This window comes from Papilio xuthus, unplaced genomic scaffold (assembly GCF_000836235.2).
Source record: "Papilio xuthus unplaced genomic scaffold, Pxut_1.1 DF825946.1, whole genome shotgun sequence".
Lineage (NCBI taxonomy): Eukaryota > Metazoa > Arthropoda > Insecta > Lepidoptera > Papilionidae > Papilio > Papilio xuthus.
The window spans coordinates 4870179-4889760 of record NW_013532703.1 but is presented as its reverse complement, the minus strand read 5'-3'; the positions used below and the strand labels follow the sequence as shown (position 1 = coordinate 4889760).

Genomic DNA, 19582 nt, shown 5'->3' with positions numbered 1-19582 from the left:
TCGGAATCGTCAAAGAGGTTCTTCTTAAAAATACGTTGATTATAATTTGCTGTTTTTCTTACATATCCTTATGTCTTTTCTTTAAAACTTCTTATAATGTTTTACCACAATTGCAACTTTTCGGAGTTCCTTATTCATGTCAAAGTCAATTTGACAGAGTGATTAGCGCGTAGAGGTTGTCACTTGTCAGCTTGTCATTATAATCGATAAAGATACTTTAAGAAAAGAGATTTTTTCTCAATTTGTGATAAATGTAGTTAAAAGTGAAAATGCCTGAAACAATTATAGAAAGTGTCTTCACAAGAAAATTAGACACAGGACTTTTAATTAAATGGTTAAATAACGAATCTATTGAGGTGAATAACTAACCTAAAGTGAAAACATTTGTTTTGAAAATTCGGTGGTTTTTATATGTTTATTAATTTACAGGATGCTCCAGAGGATTGTATTTTACTATGTTGCAGTAAGAGTGAATTTGTTGCTCATTTTTTATCTTATATACGAAGTCAAACAGACAGGTAAGCATAACATTTTCAAGCAAACTTTAAAAAATTGAATAAACTTGACTGTCGCTTAAGAAGGTAGACAAAAGTACTTGGTTTTCTCATAACTCTAAAAAAACAAATTTATAACATTTACATACTTATAATATTGCAATTTGTTTTATTACTATATGGGCAAATTTTTACTTATTGTTATACCAGAATTTTTCTGAACTAGTTTGTATTTATTTTAGTATTTTACAAACAAACAGCAATGCAGTACAGCTCCTTCAACAACAACCTACTCCGGAAAAGATATTATCAAGGAGGAAGCATCGGAGATCAGTTAGTGATCCAACAAGTGACACTGATCGGACTACCGACAGCCTCAGTATAAAAAATGACCACCAAACTAGTCAAGGCTCACCAAACCGAGATCGTAAAAAGACAGGACGAAAAGTAAAAACAAAATTGTTTCCCGATGACAAAAGTAAAGATCCTACTGTTTCACCTGATGAATCTAAGATCTGCAGTGGAGTTAATAGACTGATAATATCAAGTACACCAGTCAAAAATGGATACAAAAATGAACATTCGAGTATTACAAGTCCTGTCACACCAAATTACCGTAGCTTCAAAGATAACTATGAACGATGCGATACGCCCAGAATATCCCACAGACATTCTCGGTCTCAGGAAAAAAATATTAGTTTCGGAGATTTTTTAGTCAACGCCCAGCCTAAAAATAGCAAAAAGAAACGCGGTAAAAATACATCCGACGACAATGATATTGAAACGAAAGTAGATCTAGACATAAGTAACTCGGAAATTTTTCCAGAAATAGGCGCGAGAAAGTCCAGTTCGTTGCGTTCTGAGCGAAGACGGATCAAACCTACTAATTTAGACAAGAGTTCAAGTCAAAAAAGTTTCTCATTAAACAGTTTCAATGTTGAAAATTTCCAATCAAATTCTCCATTAGCTTTAGAAGAGAATGCAGCTTTCAAATATCAAAAAGTACAACCGAACGAATCATCGAACAGTTTTGAAATAGAGAGAAACATTTTGAAACAAGAACGACACAAGCTCATGGAGAAATTTAACATTTTAAATACATCTACGTCACCCAAAATCGTAACAACCCCACAGATAAAGGTTACACGTAAAGAGTCAATGGATGCGAAACAGAAGTACATTGCTGCTAATGCAAATAACGTTGTATTTAAGGAATGGATAGATATATTCGTAGAAATATACGATACAATATTAAAGAATAATTTAATCCTTAGCCTTAACACAGAATTGTATTTTTTAATATCTATTTTGCTTTCGAAACAATATGAAGACAATGCAAATATAGAATCTCAAGTAGACGATAGCAATGTTAGTGAATATCTTTTAAAATCAATACACAACAGTACATATTTTGCTGTAAAATCTTTATGGTGTCAACGAACTATATTAGAAGTTATATTAGATAAGAATTCATTGAAAATATTAGGTGAGAATAAGAAAGTTCGAAGTTTTTATCCGGAATTGGCAAAGTTTCTTCTGAACTCGTATGGACTTAAAGTTGAAGCTGAGTTAAGCCAGGACAAGTCTAAAGTAATATCAGAATGTCGTGCATCAAACGGTGTCATTTGTTTCAATTTTGAAACGGACAATGCTGATAATTTTCCGTCCTTATTAAGTTTTCAGAATTTTAAAAAGCAAAGAGACATGTTTTATGAAATTCTGAGGTGAGTTTCAACAACTTTTTAATTTTATTCAATTTAATCATTACAGTGTATGTCTATAAAAAAATGTTGTAAATTTACCACCTGCTAGTAATATTACACATTATTATTACACTATGTATTTATTTAAAAAATAATCGAAGCAAAAGTTCAAGGGATATTTGTCTCGCTTACAGAGATTTCTCTCTTAGTCAAGTTTCTCGCTTATAGAGGTTGTCCTTTGGGACTGGACAATGACTCGCTTATAGAGGTTTCTTGCTTATACAAGTTTTGACTATTTTATTTACAAACCAAATAGTTTCTTTTTTATGTTTTGCAAGCAATTAATGAATACATTTATCAGGTGGTACCAAGATACTCAGACATCCGGTGGATCGAGGACCACATTCAAAGCCCGCATCAAGACTCTGCTTGCGTCAGGTCCCACCGCAGCGAACCACGCCCATCTCGCCGCGTTGTTCACCGCTCATATGATTGCTGAGTGTTTACCGCCCACATCGCAGGTAAATGTTTCCTCCCATATGAGAACATATAACAGTCGAAGACGTTAATTTCCTACCCATTTCGTTGCAATTAGTTTGATAATATATTATAGAAATTGTGATAGATTTTGGATATTTTTTTTAAATTCCTAATTGTTTTGCAGGAATCAAAGATGAGTAAGTTACATCGACGGCTGACCTGTCCTAATGCGCCTGAGACTCATAGACTGCCACAATTTTCTGACAAGGAGATGTTTTATAAGTAAGTAATAATTTTAAAATACAGTTAAACTTGGATAAGTGAGTAACCTTTATAAGCGAGAGTCATTGTCCGCTTCTTTTAGAAAATCACTATAAGTGAGTAATTTGGGTTCCAGAAAAACCTTTATAAGCGAGAAAAATGTCGTAGGAGTTTCGCTTTTCAAAGTCGACAATATATTGCACATAAAAAATCTGTATCTAAGTATTTTTTTTAGCTAAGGAACCAAACGTTTCGTAATAAAAACGACCATTATTCTTTTGGCGCCATTTTAAATAGAAGGCAGTAAATCTCTTAAGCTATTTCATAAGTAATATCTGATTGTTTTTTTTTCAGAGAATTTATCATGTACGCTGAGAATGAAAGCTTTCGAGTCCATTTACGGGACGCGTTTTCTACGGAAATCATAGTTTTAGACTCGTCGTCAATTGTCACCGAGAGTTGTAAGTTTTTTACTAATGATATCACAATGATAATATTGCTATCCCTTTCTTTCTATTCTAAAAAAAAGAGATAGCAATAGTGATTGACAGATGTCATAATATTTTTTTTTTTAGCGAACGAATCAGAAATATCCAAGGAGTTTTTACAATTGTCTAAGAAACTGTGCCTTTTATCGAAGTTTCTTGGGTATTTGACGTCTTTGCCTTATTCTCAAGTACCGGCTGATTTTACTACGAAGACCGGAGCTCTCGTGGTGTCAACTTCAAAGGAGGCTAATTATGCTCCTCCTAAAGAAAAAGTATTGGAGAATAATCTTGCTTTAAGGAATTATGTAAGTGTTGGAATATTAAAAAAATAAATAACAGTAGTTTGCAGTAGTACTGTTTGTTTTAAATATTAAAAAAAAAAAGGTTTTGAAGATTCTATAGTCTAAAATAAGTATTTTTCTCAAAATCTACATGTCTGTAATATAATTTTTTATTTACAGACAGTACGTCATTTTGACACATGTCAATTGCCAGTATTGCCAGCTTTAAAATATGTTTTTTATTTGCAGAGCCAACCCTCAATTGATTTAAAAGGAATATTAATAAATTCCGATGAAAATGGTCGTCTATGCATCACAGTACCGTGGATTGTACATTATTTATCGATGCTTGACTACACGACGTTGCGTATAAAATACTACCAAAACCTACTAAAGCTACTATTCAATATATATGAAATGAAATTAAAAATTCATCCGATAAGTTTATTAAAAAAGAACACAGTGATATTTTTGAAATCGATTTTAGGATGGTTATTCGATTTGCCACATTTCCCTCAAGAATTTTTCTATGAGAGTAAAACTTGTAATGTCAGTGTTGCCAGTGAAAACGCCATAGATTATTACGATTTAATTGATGAAATAGTTTTATTTGAATTATGCCCGATATTAAAAGATGTCAACGTGTTACTGTCGACTTGTAAAGTGTCACACGATCAGAAAGACATTGGAAGTTTTAGACACATCACGCCTGTCAGTTTGAGTCTGAATATGGAAGACCGTATGAGAAATAAAGAAAAAGAATTACAGGTAATGTCAATATTTACCACAGATATGAAAGATTGGATGGATAGGTTTTTGTTGATATGTATATCCAGAACCATAAAACAGATAACACATGAAGCCACAGATGTAGAACATAGTCTGAAAGAACAAATATTCTAGTAATTAATTTTTTTATATTCAGTCATAGATAAAATAGCAAAAAATTTTGAATGAAGTTATTTGAATTACTGGATGTATTAAAAGTTAAACAACGAAGATACTGGCAATATTGTGTTCAAAAAGTTTTATTTGCCCTTTATCATTCGTCAGATGTTTTAATGGCAACTGTTATTCAGGCACGTTTAGAAGAAGAGTTCCTGAAGACTCAGCCTTCATCAAGCCGGCGCGTGTTGGAGCTGGTGATGGAGCGCGTCACGTCGGGTGCTGTGAAGGAGCTCGCGGCACACCTGCTGGCGCAGTGCCGGACCAGCGCGCGCGACAAGGCCTGCACACTGGTCAACAATAGTATCTGTGAAGATACCGTAAGTTACCTCTAAGGCCCTTTTCCACTAACGCTTAAGGTCCTTTTCTACTAACGTTAAGAATACCTTTCCACTAATATTAAATGTATTTTTACAGTAACAATAAAGGCCCTTTTCCACTAATGTTAAAGGTCGTTTTCCACTGATGTTAAAGTACTTTTCCACTAAGCGACATTAAACTAAAAAAAATTTCAGGGAGCTCTCCTCAAATCCTTAGAGGCGCTATATAACGCGGAGCTGCAGCAGCTGCGGTGCGAAGCCTTATCTGTAGGCACGGCATCCATCAAACGTCGCGCGGGCGCTGCGCTGGCGGCTCTACTGCCCGCGGCGCCTTCGCCCCTCCTGTCTCTCGCTGTTAAAGGCTGCGTCAACAGATTGAATAAGTGGCTTAATGACAACTGGAGTACTACAGGTCTGTTATAAAGTAACAGCACGGGCTGAAAGTATCTCTAAGATTGTGTTAAATGCATTTCTGAAAAGTAATCTCTCTTAGATTTCTTTTAGAGCGTCCATGGCTCAGGGGTTAAGCACTTGACTTGCAATTTGCATGTCCTGGGTTCGAATCCCGCCATATACCGATATATATTTCTTTGACGTGCTTACTGTGAAGGAAAACATCGTGATACTGCACATATCTGCAAAGAAATTCAAGGATATGTGAAGTCAACCCGCACTGGGCCAGCATTGACTATGGAATAGTCACCCCTAATAGGGTAGGCTCCGAGCCTACAGTAGAGACGTATGAGCTAATGATGAATCTCTCACAAAACACGAAAGGTTGCTTACTATTTAAAATTTAGTGCTACAGATAATCTAAAAGTTAATCAACCTGCAGCTGTTCTCTGCAAGGACATCCAGCAAGAGATGAAGACATTGCAAGTGATAGGAGAGGCAGTGGCGACGACCGCCCCGGCCACACCCCTAGACCTCGCCGACATGTTGCTGCCCGATGACAAGTTTGATGCTATACACGTCAGTCCTGCGTCTGCGGTTATCAACCTTAAAGTAAGTAGTTAAGGTTGAAATTTCAATACCGAATCCGAAACCGAATATCGAATAATTCAGTAAGGTTAATGAATATACGTAAATATGGCCACAACTATTATATTTTACAGATGTCGCTGGATTTTAATTTAAAAAACACTTTTTTATGACAAAAAAATCTTCACTGTCTTTTTTTGCCTTAATTTTTTTTAGTGTTAATGAAAAAGTTAGTGAATCATTCATTCGTTCACCAGGAACATGTATGTTTGCTATTGGACTACGATGAGGTGCCAGATGCGACGTCATTACTAGCATTGTGTGCGTTGGCCTGTTCACCAACGAACATATTCAATCGTCCGCCCACACAGCGCGCCCTGCTGCAGCTCAGTGTTGATTACTGTATCGTATTTGGTAAGATTTATTATTGTATTTATGATGTCTTTCTTATAGAAATTTAATTAAAACAGTGTCTTACTAATTTTCCTTTCTACATTTAATCTCATCGCAGAGCCAATAGATGGCGCTGTCATTAAATCGTATTTTATATCAGATTCGATAGATGGTGCTGTGCTATTTTTTTTGTGCTTAGAATTTAGAATTGCTAATTCTGAGGGGTCAGACAAAATGAATTCACAACGAAGCGATTTCATAGCGAACTTTAAAATTGTATGGAACTGACGCGCGACCATCAATTAACTTATCGAAAGTTATTGTCAGTTCCATACATTTTTGAAGTTCGTTAGGAATCGCTTCGGAGCGAGTGCAATATGTCTAATTTTTGGATTATTTATAGTATTGTTAAAAAACTGTATAATTTCCACAGTGAGTCGAAAACCAGAGCAAGTGAATGATGCGTTCCTAAACAAATTGCACGTTATTTGGAACACGTGTTGTCCTGACAGAATAAAACAAGCCCCTCAAGAAATATTGTTACCTGAAAGAAGGTCGGAGTTATCACCACAGTTCCGAAACTTTGATGACGATGAGCGAGCACCCACGCCGCTTAGTGATGATGAAGCTGAACAAAATATAGATGGCGCTAATATTAATATGGAGAAAATTGTCGTTGTTGTGGACATCAATTCTAGCGCAGAAGTTAAGAATAGTAAGTCATTAATGTATTCGAAATGAACTTCTCTTATTATTCATCGGCAATTTCTTTTTAATTTTATATTTACTAACAAACTCGGATAAGCGAGAAACCTCTATAAGCGAGAATTATTACCCGGTCCCGACGACCTTCCTAAGCGAGAAACTGAGGTTTGAAAGTTAATATGCGAGAAAAATATGTAATTACTGTTCCACGGCTTCGCTTATCCAAAGTTGACTGTATTTATTTCGTTATGGTTTAAAAATCAAAGTCAAACTTAGTTTAGTGAAATATTTTTCAAATATAGTCAAACCTAGGTAATAGAGACTACAAAGGAGGAGTCACTTATCCAGGATTCTCTGTTCTATGTTATATTAAAATAAAATATTTACAATTACAGCATCTTTAGATCAATCAAAGACTGACCGTCAGGAAGAGAACCCACTACTGAAAACATTCGACCGCGTGTTGTGTCCACGGAACATAGTGTTACTGAGCGAGTCTCGATGCATTGCTAGTGAGGTGTGGCAGGCGCTGGCGACAGTTCTCGTATTTTTATTGAAGAATGACTATTTAAGTGAGGACTCTCTCACTGAGCAGTGTCTCGCTGTGTATAGACAGGATTGGCCGCAGGTAAATTCATTTACACCTCTTTTGTCTGACAGTTGTTTTAAACTAGTTGTGGCCGCAATGCCGTCTGCGCGGAATTCAAAAAAAAAAACTTAATTAGCCTACGTATTCTTCTAGACTATTTTCTATATCCATATCAAACTTCATCGAGATCTGTTCAGTCGTTTTGTAGATACCTTCAAATAAACATCCATCCATCTAAACATTCGCATTTATTAGTAGGAAGATTACTATTTCAAGTTATCGTTTTGTTACAGAATATTCTAGAGAGTCTGTCGACTTGCATGAAGTCTGTGTCGTCTCGGTGGTCGCGCGCCGCTACTGGCAAGTTTACGCTGTTCCTGGACTTCCTAGCGGAGTATTGCGGAGACATGGACTATGAGCCTGTTGCCTAGATTTTGAAGAAAAACGCTTTCAACGTAAAGCGGCCCGAATCGTTAATTGGTCACTAAAGGTCATTTTTAGTGTATCCATGCGAAATTCATACTAAAGTCGCCATTTTAAGACTGGAGTTGAGCAGGATGAAGTCTTTTATGGTAACTAAAAATCTAAGTCAATACTTGACAATCTGAAAACTCGGCGCATTTGTGTATGAGATGTAAAAGTTATCTGAAATTGAGTCTTTATAATTAAACAAATGTGACAAAAACTTTAAAAACTATAACTAAATTCGACTTAAATTAATTAACTAACTCGAAAATTTTTGTGTTATATGGCTGTCGGTAAAACAGTCCGGTATAAAATGACAGTTATTTTCACAACATGACCGATAGATGGCATTTTAACTAATATTATGTTAGACAAAATCTAAATCGACAAAATGTTTTTTCTTCATATACTTGGTATAGGAGTCAATTACAATTAATGAATCAATTTGTGGCTTCAATTAAAGTTATGTTTAATAACATAATTAAGAAAATGGCTGCCTTGGATAACACCATAGTATTGTAATTTTTACTGTACAAATAGAATTAATTGAAAGTAGATGTAGCCAGTAATAAAAGTACAAAGTTTGGCAAACATGTGCCAAACGTTTGGTCAAATTGGTCATATTGGACATTCTGTTTGAATTACTATATTACTGTAACTTCTAATAAAATGCTATAGAATAAAGTGGGATTAATTTCAACGACATCTTTTGACGAATAAAACACTGCCGTAGATAGTATTTGATGTTAGACTAACTGTGGGTTTCTGAGACCGAAATCTCAGTATGAAACATATGGTCATCCTTATCATTATCTTTGACAAAACAGAGATAGCATTGTTTTATACGTGTTTTGGTCTCAGAAACCTACTGTAAGACATTAGATGTGATGTAGATGACAAATAACTATAAGAATGGCTATTTGTTATAAATTTAAGATGAAAGTTTAAATATCAATCCTAAAATGTCATGTTTTTTTTTGCCTTTTTGTTTTTACATGACAACTTTGTTTATATATAATACATTTATATACATGTAATTAATTTTGTCGCTATGGTTATAACTTTTAAAAAAATCTGAATTAAAATCTTTAACTTGTTTAATCGCCTTACAACTCAAGTTGATAAAAATATATGTTTCATATAAATTAAAAAAAAAATAGCTCAATTTTTCTCATTAGAAATATTAGTAAGAGGAATATTGACAAATAAATGTTATCTTGAACACCAATTAAAAAAAAAATATTAAGTCTATTGTAGTATAAAAATGCTTATCATTATTTTGAGAGCAATGTTTAGGATGTTAGTGTACACTATTGTACGAAGTTATATTTAAAAATGTGTTTTGACTGACGTGACTTGTTTTAATACGTCATTTTGTCATTATTATTCTCTTTGAAAAAACAAATATAACATGTCAATAGTGATTTTATACAGTTGGAATGACCACAAAGTTGTCAATTTTTTTTATTAACACATTCAGTGCCACTTACTCGATACAATTTGTGTCTAAATCTTAGTGGCATTTAATGTGTTGGTAATCATATAAATAAATTATTTATAATTATTTTTTGTTTGTGTCAATGACATAAAAGCAGCTAAACTAATCGGTATGACATTTAAAAGACGTGGATTTGTTTCTAACATCCGAGAATATATAACAATTTTCATGAATATAAAATTATTATTGACCTGTACTAGTTAAAAAATGTTAGAATTGTTTGCCAAAACATTTTACTGTCGTAATATCTTATAATTTTAGAATCGAATGTCCATTTTTGTAATATTTATGTCAATTTTTTTTATGTTTTTCGTATTTGGCTGTGAGTTTTCATGACTATAAATTTACACATTGGTAAAATTTTGATAAAAAATTTTAAACTCACAATGAGTGCGTAAACTTGACATTGCAGAATCGCTAGATGGCGCTGTCCAATATTGAAGCGTATGTACAAAATTTTACAAGACATTAATTACGCGTAAATTTGTTGTATTTATTTACTATATGTAGAAATTAAATGTTTTTTGTATCAGTCATTTTAAAACTTATGTTTTAATTAATTGTTAAATATTTTTTGTAATAAAAAATTTTACAGTTGTAAATAGGTTACGATTTAATTTTTATATTGCTGTATGTTACGTTTTTAAGATTAAATAAAATAAACGGTACATAATACAAAGCTTGATCATTTATTTACTTTATTTAAAATTCTAAGCGCCCATTGAAAAAATATTCCGCTTGCAAAATTCAAACTTTATTTCAGGATAAAATTGTTTGTAATAATGTCAAATAAAAGTATTGTTGTAGAAAAAAAACATATAATTATAAAATTTAACGTCAATCACTTTCTACACAAAAGAAATGCACGAACATCGATATTAAATTTGAAAGGTAAACAGGTGTTCCTAGTTGACAATGAAACGATCCGCTCACATATAGTAAAATTTACTAAACAGAGAAAAACTATAAATATAATTTATGTACAGGAATCATATAATTTCACTTATCCATACACACTCACATTATTGGTAAAAAAATAATAATCTATTGTTAAATTCACATTACTCATATATTAACTGTGGATTTCCACTGTCGAAACACATGTATAAAAACATGTTGTTTTCTTCATTCTCTTTATGAAAGTGTTTCGGCAGTGCAATTTCACGATTAGTTACACATTCCATGTTTTTGTGTCTGAAGTTAGCTGCGGTAGTAAGTGCAGTTTTATAAGAGCGAGATGGAGGATCGAGACTGGTACGTGCGAGAGAGATAGCAAGTTTCGAAATTAGCGCAACGATTTGCTGCTAACTTCACACAGCTGACATGACTTGTTTTATAAACTAATTTTTAATTAATTTAGATATATTTAAATACATAGATAATACATATAGATACTTTTGTTGGGCAATTTGAACATCGACTCTCGGTTAGACGACAAACGTTATCTGTTTTTTTGACACAAAATTATGACTAAAAATTTTGTACATATCGTACAACTACCGTATCTTTTGAAACGCAGCCAGGTCTCATATTAAAAAAAACCATTTAGATAAAGACTTTTTATGATTTAGAAACTGTTCGTAAATAACTAAAAAGTAAAAAAATAAAAATATGTATGAGTATATTTAATTGGTTAAAGATTAGAAATCACTTACCTCTTTATTTTGAGACAGAATATTTCTTATCAGACTATAAGCAATAGATATATAGAAAAATAACGATATGAAAACACTAACTAGATAGATATATATTTCAAAATACATAATAAATTATTGGTACATATAATATGTCTTTTATTTACCCTGTAGTTTTCTAAATATTTTTTTGGAGTATTTTGTAGACCTGGCAACGAATCATTTCTTTTAACCTTAATTCTATTAAAATATAATACGATTAATATTGACATTAATTTTTGTTAACTTTGTGCTTCACATATATATTTTTTACACAATTTAAGTACAAATTGTTAGTTAATTACACATTAAATAGTTTTTGTGTATTAATTTGTGACATTTATTACAACTAGTGAAAGAATTTTGAGGGTATTTGGCAATTTTGCTCTTGTTATTTACAAGTACTGTGAATTCAACAATGTTACATTCTACGCACGACTTAGAAGAATTTCTTTGCTTGTGCTTCTTTTCTTTCTCTGAAAAAAAAAATTGAGAAATCAACTCACGCCTTTTAAAGCCATAACACTTTTTTTTTAATTTTAAACATAATTTTTTAAGAATTATGAATTATTTAATAAATTAAGGATTACACGAGTTGGCTCAAAAATCTATTGAACAATCTTACTAATTTTATAATAGCGAATGTTTGGATAGATGGATGTTTGAAGCTATATCCAGAAAGGCTGCATGGATCTCGCTGAAATTTGGCATAGATGTAGAACATAGTCCGGAAGAATACATAGGCTACTAATTAAGTTTTCTTTAATTCCACGCGGACAGAGTCGCAGGAGACAGCTAGTAACAGATATACCAAAAATATAAGAGAAAGCGAATCTCTATACGGCATTCTAAAACGCCAGCAGCGCCATCTAGTTCAATAGTACATACTTGTATAAGGTGTAGAGGAACATGAGGGTGAGTTGTGCGGCGACGACCAGCAGCAGTGTGGTTGTGCCCACACACGACACATCAGGACAGGAAGACTGTGCTGCGATCTGGGGGGCTTGGCTTAGCCTGGAACGAGGAATTAGCATGTTAGTTTTGCAAGCATATATATCATACTAGTATAAGAACCTGAAAGACCAAATTTGAACCTAATTTGTTATGGTCTTCTCGCTATAATCTTAATAACCTCTAATATTCTTGCATGAAATTGAACTTGCCACTGGTACTGACGATTATCGATTATAATATTTGTTGAACTATAATTACCTTTGTGCGACTCCATTAACAGCCTGTTTAACCTGATTGACATTGTCCCTCATCTCGTTGAGGAACTGCGGGTTGATGGCTGCCCCGCCCGCCGCGCCGCCAGCCCCGCCCCCTGCTCCGCCCATCGCCAGCAACGAGTCAGATTTACGAGACACGTCAATTATGAAACCTCTGGAAATAAGAACATGCACCAGATAAGTAAAATAAAAAAATTATGTTTTGTTAATTAAAAGGTGGAGGGGTACGGATTACTAATCGTGCGGTCTAGAGTTCGAATCCCGTCATTCACTATTGTCGTCCACCATATTCTAGCACAAGCATAGAGCTTAGATGGAATGGTACAAGGAATATTAGTAATTGACAAAAATCTACTAATATTTTACTAAAAAAAACTTACTTGAGTTCAGCAATAGTGTTTATCATCAACTGGTTATTAGCGACCAGTGCGTCCCAGTCCTGTCGCCCGATCGGTAGAGCTGGCATCTAAAAAATACCATTAATTTTTTTTATGGTAATTTATTGACAATTTTAATCTTACTAATATTATAAATGCGAATGTTAAGATGGATGGATGGATGTTTGAAGGTATCTCTAAAACGGCTGAACGGATCTCGCAGAAATTTGGCATACATATAGTCTGGAAGAACACATGTAGCCAACGTTTTCTTTTAATTCCGGGTGGACAGAGTCGTGGGCCACAGCTAGGGTATAATTAGGCAATACCTGCATGGGAGCTTGTCCGGGCTGTATGGGTTGTCCTTGTGACTGACTGTACACTGCTGTCAACATTGATAGCGAGTTCATCTGCTTCCCGATCACCTGCAAACAGTAACAAGTTTGTTGGTCCTTCTAGCCGGATGAAATTTAACACAAACAAACGTTTCAACTATGAATCTTGAATTTAAATAAGAATCTTCCCTAAAAAGTGCTTATCTTATAAAATTACGATTTTTAGACACAATTTAATTTATTATTTTCGTATTTAATCAATATTTTAGTATCACTTAATTACCATTAGGATCTATTGATTAAGTCAATTAATTTTTTACCTCGTCAACTTTCTTGTTGAGGTCCCTGAGTATGTCGTGTATTTGCCCTTGACCCTGGAAGATCTGTCGCAGCTCGCGCTGACCGTCAGACTCGAACCAGTCGTCGAATTCGCCATCTTTGTCGCGCACCTGAATATTTATATATGAAAACATGATGTCAAATTATAATATTAACATTTTTAATGTATCAAATCATATAATATACTTATTTACTATATCTTACTAATAGTATGAATGTTAAAATTGATGGATGGATATTTGAAGGTATTTCCAGAACGATTTAACGGATCTGGATGAAATTTGGTATAGATACAGGAGGCCTTCGTCCAGCAGTGGACAAATTTAGGCTGATTATTATGATGATAGGATACAGTTTATAAGAACACATACCTATGTTCTTCCAGGCTGTGTTCTCTACTATTTTTTTTAAAATAAAGCTAGGACAAAGTCAAGGTCAAAAGCTAGTAAGTACTTTAATAAATTAAAAAGAAATTGTAGAAACATGTTTACAGAACAATCTTAAACAGGGGTTAGTAACATTTCTTTTTCAGTACAAGCCCATTATTAAATATACATATTTTTAATGCCAAAAGTTGTGAAAAAAGTCTACTTCCTTTTGAAATTTATTTATTACTAATATAAGAATAAAGGATGTTTATGTAACGACTTACCTCATCAGGATGCTCCTTCCTGTAGTCAGTCTTCTGCTGCTCCAACTTCTTCTGGTACTCCTGGTACTCCTGCGACAGCTTCTGTTGCTCGTCGTTGCTGATCTGTTGACCGCCTGCAAGTTACAAATCAACTTTTAGACGTCATATTTACTCTTGTCTTTCTCAAAAATACAAATTCTTGTAATTTTAGAATGGGATGCGAAATTTTTTTTTTAATCATTCTTGATTTTTTTTTTTGGCTTTTTAGCTCTTTATACTAAGAAATTAATAAAATCTTACTAATATTATAAATGTGAATATATGGATATATTATGTTAGAAGATATCTCCAGACCAAGTGCATGGATCTCACTAAAATTTTACATATATAGATAGTCTGGAAGAACATATATGCTACTAATTATATATTTTTTTAATTCCGTGCGAACGGTGTCGAGGGCGACAGCTAGTTAAGGTATATCTGACCTTGTTGCTGCGTGCTGTGTAATGAGGAGGTGAGCAGATGTATAACATCATGGTCATCAGCCAGCCCGCCCGTGGCTGCGGACAGACCGAAGTAACCGCCGCGAGGTAATGCTACGTTCTCCGCACGGAAACACAGCTCGTAGTCCGCCTCGTTGTTCGTCATACCTGTTAATGCAATTTATACTTTAGTTGCTAAGGAATAAGGTTCATTTTTAATTAGATATGAATGCATTTTTTGTTATTTATTTATTAAGACAGGCCAACAGCATACATATAAAAATAGCAGAAAAACAAAAATCACACAAACATTTTACATATGTATGCCAATAACAGGCCTGTTAAAGGAATTTATACTTTATTTTGCTGGAAAATAAAGCTCATTTTTGATGACTCGTTTGTTGTATTTTATTTAGGAATGAATTATTGTTGTATTGATATAAAATGACGTAATGATATTATAGTTATGAGAAACATTTAAAGCGCGAAAATATTAAACAAAAATTGTTTTATGTTTTTTTTTATTTACTTCTCTGATGCTTTTCTATATTAAAAAATATCTTGCCGTAATTTGTTTTACAATTTTTTTTTGATAAAAAGCGTATATTAATTATACTAACCATTGTGGAAGTATACAGTAAGTGTGTTGAGGTAGTATTCAATACGGGCGCGAGTCGGGAACGGCTTGTTACGGAAGTCTCGCAGGCAGCCTGATAGCAATTGTGTTGATCCATCACTGCAAAATAAACAATGATTTTATTTTTTTCACAAACATATTAAAATAGAATAAAACTATATAACCTCGAAAGCGAAAGAACCAAAGACAAGTGCAACACATAAGATAAAAAAAAACGCGAAAATAAAATCCAGATTTCACCAAACATTGATTTGTTTGACAACAACAAAACAAACCATATGCCTTGTTTAAATTACAATTGGTCGTCGTCGAAGCAGTTTCTAAGATGTCTCAAAATAATTATTTAGATAGGAGATGTCTCATTTAACTAGTAATAAGTAAAATTACTAATAAACTAGCTGTCGCCCGCAACTCCCTCCGCATGGATATATAAAAAAAACTTAATTAGGGCTTATGTGGGCTTTCAGGCTATGTTCTATATGTATGCCAAATTTAATCAAGATCCGGTCATCTGTTCTAGAGATATCTTCAAACACCCATCCATCCATCCACATCACACCTATCTAAACATTCGCATGTATAATATAAGTAAGTTAAATAAAAAGCAGCTCTTCAAGGCATATAATCGAAAAAAAAATTAATAAATAATATCTTATGTCCGTCTCCTAGCGTTCAGCTACCTCCTCACCAATTTTCAGCTGTATAGGTAAAGCCGTTCTTGAGATATAAATAGTGTAAGTAACACGACTTTCTTATATATATATATATATAGATAAATACATGTATAGAAGTTAGTACTTTATACCGAATAGTGCATTATTTATATGTAAATTTGAATCCTTATTTACTTAACTTTTTATCAAAAATAAAATAAATATAATAATTTCAAATTAATAGGTCATTTACATCTCATTACTTTATCTTGAATGGATTAACATATCTATTAATAACATACTTCATAGAGTCTATGATGTTATCTAAATTTGCAAATTTAAAAAAAAAAAGGAAAAAAGTTTTAATGCACCCGTCTCATGTAAAATACAGATGTAAAATGCATTTTGTCTTTGGAAAATTATGCACAGTGTGACATTTATGTGCATTTTCATTATTCTGTAACATTTAATTCAATCTTAATAGCTTTTGGCTGCGACCTCATCCGCACTGTATTAAAATAAAAACTTACTAAGTATGTGTTCTACAAGACTATGTTCTACATCTGTGCCAAATTTCATTGTGATACATTAGACTTTTTGTAGATACGTGATAACCAAACATCCATCCATCCAGAGTTTCGCATTTATAATATTATTAGCTGTTGCCCGTGACTCGTCGGCCGTATCGCGATAAAAAAGTCTTAATTAGTAGCCGTTCTTATGTTATGTTATTCCAAACTATGTTCTACATCTACGCCTACCTTCTAACTAATCCAAACATTTGCATTTATAATATTACTAAGAGGTAAGATAGTTAAAAGTATGATATAGGTAAAACGATCTAGCCGCCAAGTATTTGCTCACCTCTTGTGATCAAAGTTCTTTGTGCCATCGTTAACAACCGCCATGATATATGGATTGTTGTGTTTATTATCATTGTCGAAGGAATCAAACATGATGGCCAGTCCATTCCAGCGATCTGATGACCCAAACACATCACCGTTGTAGTCACCACGCTGCGTCGTGTACCAGAACGCCTGGAAAAATATTTTCATTACTTAAACAGTACTTATTTGTAACTTAAACTTGTAATATATTTGTAATTGCTCAATATTCTACATCTATGTCTAATTTCAGTGACATTCATGCAGCCGTTCTGGTTATACTTTCTAACAAACATCGATCCATCCATCCAATAATATTAATAAGAGAAAAGAGACTAATATAATTGTCTTTATATTAATTCAAGTTCATTAGAAAAATTAGCTGAATGCTTCACTAACCAAACCGTCAGCTCCTATTCTTCCTCTGCCGGTGACCTTGAACATGACATCCACCTCCCACCAGTCGAAGTTGATCGGCTGCTTGGTCCATATCGCACCCTTTTGACTGCGCAGTGACGGCGCTAATCTGACACTTTCGCCTGACGCTATCGCATCTATACACAAATTGTATTATTTTAGATATTAAAAAAAACTAGTTAATAATTTAAAAAGTATTGGTTAGTAAACCTATTACTCTCCATTTAATGATATAAATCAAATGAAACTAAAAATCTTTTTGTAGACTCACAAATGAAGTCATGCAAAACGAATTGATGTGAACGATTACACTTATATATTTCACTTATCAAGACATTCACACACCGTTGCATATAAAATTAGTCAAAGTCTTAAATGAAATGTAAATATTTGAAATGTTACCAGATTTATACATTAAAAGGTGAATTAAATGTCATTCTACCATTAATGTTTTAATTTGATAATGCAGAGTATATTTTTAACAGTAATGGTTTTAAAAATATATCATTTGTTCAGATTGTATCCAGTTCTTGTTTTATCAAAAAGGGGTGAATTGTGATAGGCCCAATGGGAATATTTTTCCTATTGGACTGATAAAAATCAATAGAATCTTTTAGTACAATAGGAATTTTTTTTCTCATTGGGCAGATCGATCGGTAGGTCAATCGGGCCCACAGGAAATCCCAATAATATTTACCAAGTGCCCACTCAAGTCATTTAAAACTTACATAAGTCAACCTTAGTGAAGATATTTCTTATTAAACCCTAATAGGACTGTACTTTCTAACTCTGAGTGAACATCTGATATACAGGTGGATTCAATTGTTAAAATGCTTTAACTAAATACAATAATCTTTATACTGATTGATGTAAATATATTAATTACAACATATGTTCAGATCATTGATAAATAGCTCATTATTTATGACTTTTATCAACATATTATCCATACGCTACTGATATGTTCAAATGCTACCAATAAAATGCCATATGTATTTACAATTACTGTATCAGTTTTCAAAATGTTGAGATAACATTTGTATTAATTTTATAATACATATCAAAATGACATTGAATTGTGAAATTTATCTTACAGGGAAGTGTATGAAATGCCAAAGGTAAAAGAAATATATCTGCCATCTTTTCTTATAGAGCTTTATAAAACAGATTGGGTCACTTGATATCCTTATTACTGCGTGATAGCGCATAGATGCAAGTCTATGAACATCTGACTTTTAAGTTAGTTAAAAACTAAAATCGCAAAGCCATATGCATGGACATTTAATTATAGTCATATAATTTTATATGTGTCATGCTGATGTAGTGATGATAATAAATAATTAGGCAGAAAAGCAATATTACTGTAATGCATTATTACATATACAAATCAGTGAAGTGAATCACGTTAACCTCATTAAAATGCAATGTTAACAAAAATTCAATTGTTATATTAAGTTAAACTGCAAGTTACACTCAAATAATATTGAGTGAACTACAAAAAATAGCAAGGGGCTATAGATATATAAATTTCAAGAGCAATTTCGTTCTGAATATTTAATAAATGTGGACATTAAAAACTAGTTCAGGCAATTCATTAGGTTCAATCTATTGAACATAATTGGTACATTTTGCAAAAGAAATATCTTAGTGAATAAATTACGAGAATCTAATCATTTAAAGTAGAATGAGAAAATGCAGCATGTATATTTTTGTAACCTTTTCTTTTCTTTTATTATTTTATTGTTAACATCTTTAATTTATATTAACATCAACCGTAACCAAACTGAATGCTGTCGTGGAACTAAAAACAAGAATCGGAAGCCATCCTTTTGTCACTTTCTTACAAGATCAAGACATATAAGCCCATCTCGCTCTAATTTGACAGATTTCACTGACGTGTCGATGTCAATTAAAACTACCTTAACAACAAGGGATTTTTACCGAAAATGCAATTTTTATAACATAAAAAATACAACTTAATGAACAAATTATTTACTTACTAAGCAATAGAATGCTATAGAAATTTTGTATAGAGAATTTTTAGCTGAAGAAACAAGAAGAAAATGTACTTACTGCCACCGTACTCCCAAAACGGAACCGTTCCATCTTTTTGAGCTAAATATGGTGGTTTAAACGAATATTTATACTCAAATCGCTTGTGTACTGTTTGAGTGTTTATACTAAAAATTACACTAAGCACCGTACATATTAATAAACTTAATTTTGTCGAAGACATGTTCACGGTATAGATCGCACACGGCTCGCGAATTTATGTCAAATATCAATTGTCAAAAGCAAGTCAAAAGTGTCAAGTCGATTGCT

At 33.0% G+C, this 19582-nt stretch overlaps 2 protein-coding genes across 2 annotated transcripts; one reads left to right on the top strand and one right to left on the bottom strand.

The window, feature by feature from the left end:
• Nucleotides 1-181: 181 nt before the first annotated feature.
• On the top strand, nt 182-9091 carry dlt (codanin-1 like protein dlt). The gene is made up of 15 exons (XM_013321627.1): nt 182-356; nt 430-518; nt 737-2218; nt 2559-2718; nt 2862-2959; nt 3293-3399; nt 3514-3731; nt 3957-4475; nt 4787-4972; nt 5168-5384; nt 5808-5977; nt 6211-6367; nt 6780-7061; nt 7447-7679; nt 7934-9091. The coding sequence occupies exons 1-15, from the start codon at nt 270-272 to the stop codon at nt 8069-8071; spliced, it is 4143 nt and encodes a 1380-aa protein (XP_013177081.1). The 5' UTR covers nt 182-269; the 3' UTR covers nt 8072-9091.
• A 1301-nt stretch (nt 9092-10392) lies between these two features.
• ergic53 (lectin, mannose binding protein ergic53) lies at nt 10393-19552 on the bottom strand. The gene is made up of 12 exons (XM_013321096.1): nt 19334-19552; nt 17243-17397; nt 16824-16996; nt 15290-15405; nt 14673-14837; nt 14209-14321; nt 13538-13666; nt 13212-13307; nt 12886-12971; nt 12489-12659; nt 12165-12290; nt 10393-11752 (listed from the first exon to the last, which is right to left on the bottom strand). The coding sequence occupies exons 1-12, from the start codon at nt 19494-19496 to the stop codon at nt 11716-11718; spliced, it is 1530 nt and encodes a 509-aa protein (XP_013176550.1). The 5' UTR covers nt 19497-19552; the 3' UTR covers nt 10393-11715.
• Between the last annotated feature and the right edge of the window lie 30 nt (nt 19553-19582).

Bases quoted from the DNA above. Each gene is read 5' to 3' on its own strand.
- dlt (XM_013321627.1), top strand. From the start codon at position 270: ATGCCTGAAACAATTATAGAAAGTGTCTTCACAAGAAAATTAGACACA. The intron at 2,219-2,558 runs GTGAGTTTCAAC...TACATTTATCAG, and splicing joins ATGTTTTATGAAATTCTGAG to GTGGTACCAAGATACTCAGA. The intron at 3,400-3,513 runs GTAAGTTTTTTA...TTTTTTTTTTAG, and splicing joins GTCAATTGTCACCGAGAGTT to CGAACGAATCAGAAATATCC.
- ergic53 (XM_013321096.1), bottom strand. From the start codon at position 19,496: ATGTCTTCGACAAAATTAAGTTTATTAATATGTACGGTGCTTAGTGTA. The intron at 13,308-13,537 runs GTAAAAAATTAA...TACTGTTTGCAG, and splicing joins TCAACAAGAAAGTTGACGAG to GTGATCGGGAAGCAGATGAA. The intron at 12,291-12,488 runs GTAATTATAGTT...TCCTCGTTCCAG, and splicing joins GTTAATGGAGTCGCACAAAG to GCTAAGCCAAGCCCCCCAGA.